The sequence below is a fragment of the Mandrillus leucophaeus genome, unplaced genomic scaffold (assembly GCF_000951045.1).
Source record: "Mandrillus leucophaeus isolate KB7577 unplaced genomic scaffold, Mleu.le_1.0 Scaffold147, whole genome shotgun sequence".
NCBI lineage: Eukaryota > Metazoa > Chordata > Mammalia > Primates > Cercopithecidae > Mandrillus > Mandrillus leucophaeus.
The window spans coordinates 1,709,822-1,713,085 of record NW_012101443.1 but is presented as its reverse complement, the minus strand read 5'-3'; the positions used below and the strand labels follow the sequence as shown (position 1 = coordinate 1,713,085).

Sequence of the window (3,264 nt, the reverse complement as noted above, 5' to 3'; positions counted from 1 at the left end):
AAAAAAAAAAAAAAAAAGTAAAGCCACAAGATGTGACTGATTTGCTGCAATCTCGTGGTAAAACTTTAATGGATGAGGAGTGGCTTCTTATGGATGAGGAAAGAAAGTGCTTTTTTGAGAGGAATCTACTCCTGGTGAACACTGTTGAAATGACAACAAAGGATTTATAATATTATACAAACTCAGTTGATAAAGTAGCCTCGACTTCCTGGGCTCAAGGAATCCTCCTGCCTCAGCCTCCCATGCACCTGGGACCACAGGCATGCCACTATGCCTGGTTAATTTTATTTTTTTTGTAGAGACGGGGGTCTCACTTTGTTGCCCAGGCAGGTCTCAAACTCCTGGGCTCAAACAATCCTCTTGTCTCTGCCTCTCAAAGTGCTGAGATTAGGCTAGGTGCAGTGGCTCACGCTTGTAATCCCAGCACTTTCAGAGGCCAAGGAGGGTGGATCGCTTGAGGTCAGGAGTTTGAGATCAGCCTGGCCAACATGGTGAAACTTTGTCTCTACTAAAAATACAAAAATTAGCCAGGCTTGGTGGCGGACACCTGTAATAACAGCTACTCGGGAGGCTGAGGCAGGAGAATCACTTGAACCTTGGAGGTGGAGGTTGCAGTGAGCCAAGATCGCGCCATTGCACTCCAGCCTGAGCAACAGAGACTCTGTCTCAACAAATTTAAAAACAGAAATAAATAAAGTGCCGAGATTATAGGTGTGAGTTACCCTGCTCAGCCTAAAGTATTTTTTAATCAAGGTATGTAAGTTGTTTTTTGAGACATAATGGTATTGCACACTTAACAGACTGTGGTATAATGTAAAAACAACTTTTTTGCCCCATATGATCTGCAGGAAAACATAACTTTTACATGCACTGGAAAACCAAAAAAAAAAAAAACAAATTGTGTGACTTGCTTTACTGCAGTGGTCTGTAACTGAACCCACAAGAGCTCCAAGGTATCCCTAGATCTAGAATCCAACTACTTCTCACCATCCTTTGGGCTTCACCTTGGTCCAAGTCTCCAGTGTCTCTCATTTAGACAAGTAATTACAATAGCTTCCTAACCGGTTTCCCTTTCAGTCAGTTCCCACCAACAGACACATTAATCCTCTTAAGTAAATCAGATCATGTCAATCCCCTGTACTACCCACCTCACAACAGTAAAAGTCAAAGTCCCACGATCTACAAAGACATACCAGGTCTTACCCTCTTCCCCTATCTTCTACAATTATACTCCAGACTCAGTCCTCTGTAGCCACGCTGGTTCCCATTTTGATGTATAGCTTCTAAGCCTCAAGGCCTTTGCACTTGCAGTTCCTTCTGCCTATACCCCTATTCTCCCAGATGTATGCATGGCTGTGATCCCTCACCTCCCTGAAGTCTTCGCTCATATGTCACCTTTCTTATGACTAACAATGATATTTAAAACTGCACTACCCGGCCGGGCACGGTGGCTCACGCCTGTAATCCCAACACTCTGGGAGGCCGAAACGGGCGGATGCCTGAGCTCAGGAGTTCGAGACAGGCCTGGCCAACACGGCGCAACCCCATCTCTACTAAAAATACAAAAAATTAGCCAGGCGTGGTGGCGCGGGCCTGTAGTCCCAGCTACTCGGGAGTTTGACGCACGAGAATTGCTTGAACCCAGCAGAGGTTGCAGTGAGCCTCTCTGCAGATTGCATAGGCTGGAGTGAAGTAGATCGCGCTACTCTTCACTCCACCCCGGGCGACAGAGGCACTCTGTCTCCAAAAAAGAAAAGAAAAGAAAAAAAAAAAGAAAACCCTGCACTACTTACCATTCTTCTTTGTTTTATCTCTCTCCACTGCACTCTTAACCTTCTAATGCACAATATTTTATTTTGTTTATTGTCTGTCTTCCTACACAAGAGAGATATTAATATTAAGCTCCGTAATATTTTTTGTATGTTCTGCTCACTGCTATATACCTAAATTCTGGTACATACTTGGAATTCAATAAACAACTGCTAAATGGAATTAACAGGCAACAGGAAAACATTCCAATCAGATATATTTTGAGATACTAATGACCAGACTCCAAGAGTGCAGAGGCAAGGCAGAGTGGAGTGAGAAAACGGAGAAAGGGGAGAGGAAAGAACGGGGAAAAAAGGTAAAGGGGTTGACCCACGTGGAAAAATAGCCTACCTGGAGAGTTGAAGGACTTCTGATGCCGAGGAAACCTATCAGAAGACTGTCTCCAATACCATGATGTCGAAGCGTGGAAATTCCAAGGTTGGCCGTTGGGTTGAGGTTGAGAATCAAGAGGGGACTGGGCGTCGAAAGGGGGTTGCGCCCCGGGAAGAATCTGGGCGTCGAAGGGGGGCGGCGCCCCAGGAAGAGACTGGGCCTCCATGGGGGGCTGCGACTCAGAGGAAGGCTTTGACCCGGCTGCGGGAAGCGAGGACGTAAGCGGTGGTGGCGGCGGCGGCAGCATTGCCCAGAACACCCAGCTGTCCCGTGGCGGGGCAGTGTCGCTCAGCGGCCCTAACGTGGGAGTCAGCTCGGGAGACGCACGCCACCCGGTAGGAGTCACGAAATCACTAGCCGGCTCAGCCATACCACCTGCCGGGTCCGGAGTCTAGCACGCGACTGTGGAGCAAGCATTAGGCGTCACTTCCTTTACGGTGAACTACGGCGCTCAGCCAACCACAGGCCTTACGTCATTGGTCGGCGTCGGGAAACCTTCCATTCTTCGCTGCTGATCGCGGGATTCCATTTGGGTAGTTTTGACGTTGGTGGATAGACTCGTATCTGTGACCAGTGTCAGCCACCGCGGATGGCAAGAGACCTAATCGGACCGGCCCTGCCGCCCGGCTTCAAGGCCCGCGGAACAGCGGAGGACGAAGAGCGGGACCCCAGCCCTGGTAAGCGGCTGCGTCTCCGCTGCCCACCAGGCCCATCTACCCCCTCCCTGGGCCGGCCCTGCTCGCTGAAGAAAGTCGGAGGCCTAGGAGGGCTGAGGAGTGGGGAGTGGGCGCGGCCCGAACCGAGAGAACTTTTCTTCCCTAACGGTAGCAGTGGGGAGGAGGCTGGGGGACCCTCCTAGAAACCGAGCTTTTGCGTGATTTGGCTTCGTGATGATAATACATTCTCATTTAGCGCTTAATAAGAGCTGCACGCTGCCCTAACTGACTGATACCCATTCAGTCATTTAAGCCGTATAAGGAAAAGACTATTTTCCCATGTTGCAAATGGGTACGCCCAAGCCCATGCCAGCGTAGATCATACTGCTAGCAAGTGATGGAGCGC

General features: G+C 49.3%; 1 protein-coding gene across 1 annotated transcript in view; it reads right to left on the bottom strand.

The window, feature by feature from the left end:
* The window catches only part of NUFIP1 (nuclear fragile X mental retardation protein interacting protein 1), a 62,645-nt gene extending 60,031 nt beyond the window's left edge, over nucleotides 1-2,614 (bottom strand). The window contains exon 1 of the mRNA XM_011974644.1: nucleotides 2,144-2,614. Within this exon, the coding sequence (XP_011830034.1) occupies nucleotides 2,144-2,572 (429 nt within the window). The 5' untranslated portion in view covers nucleotides 2,573-2,614. The remainder of the gene's footprint in view (nucleotides 1-2,143) is intronic.
* Between the last annotated feature and the right edge of the window lie 650 nt (nucleotides 2,615-3,264).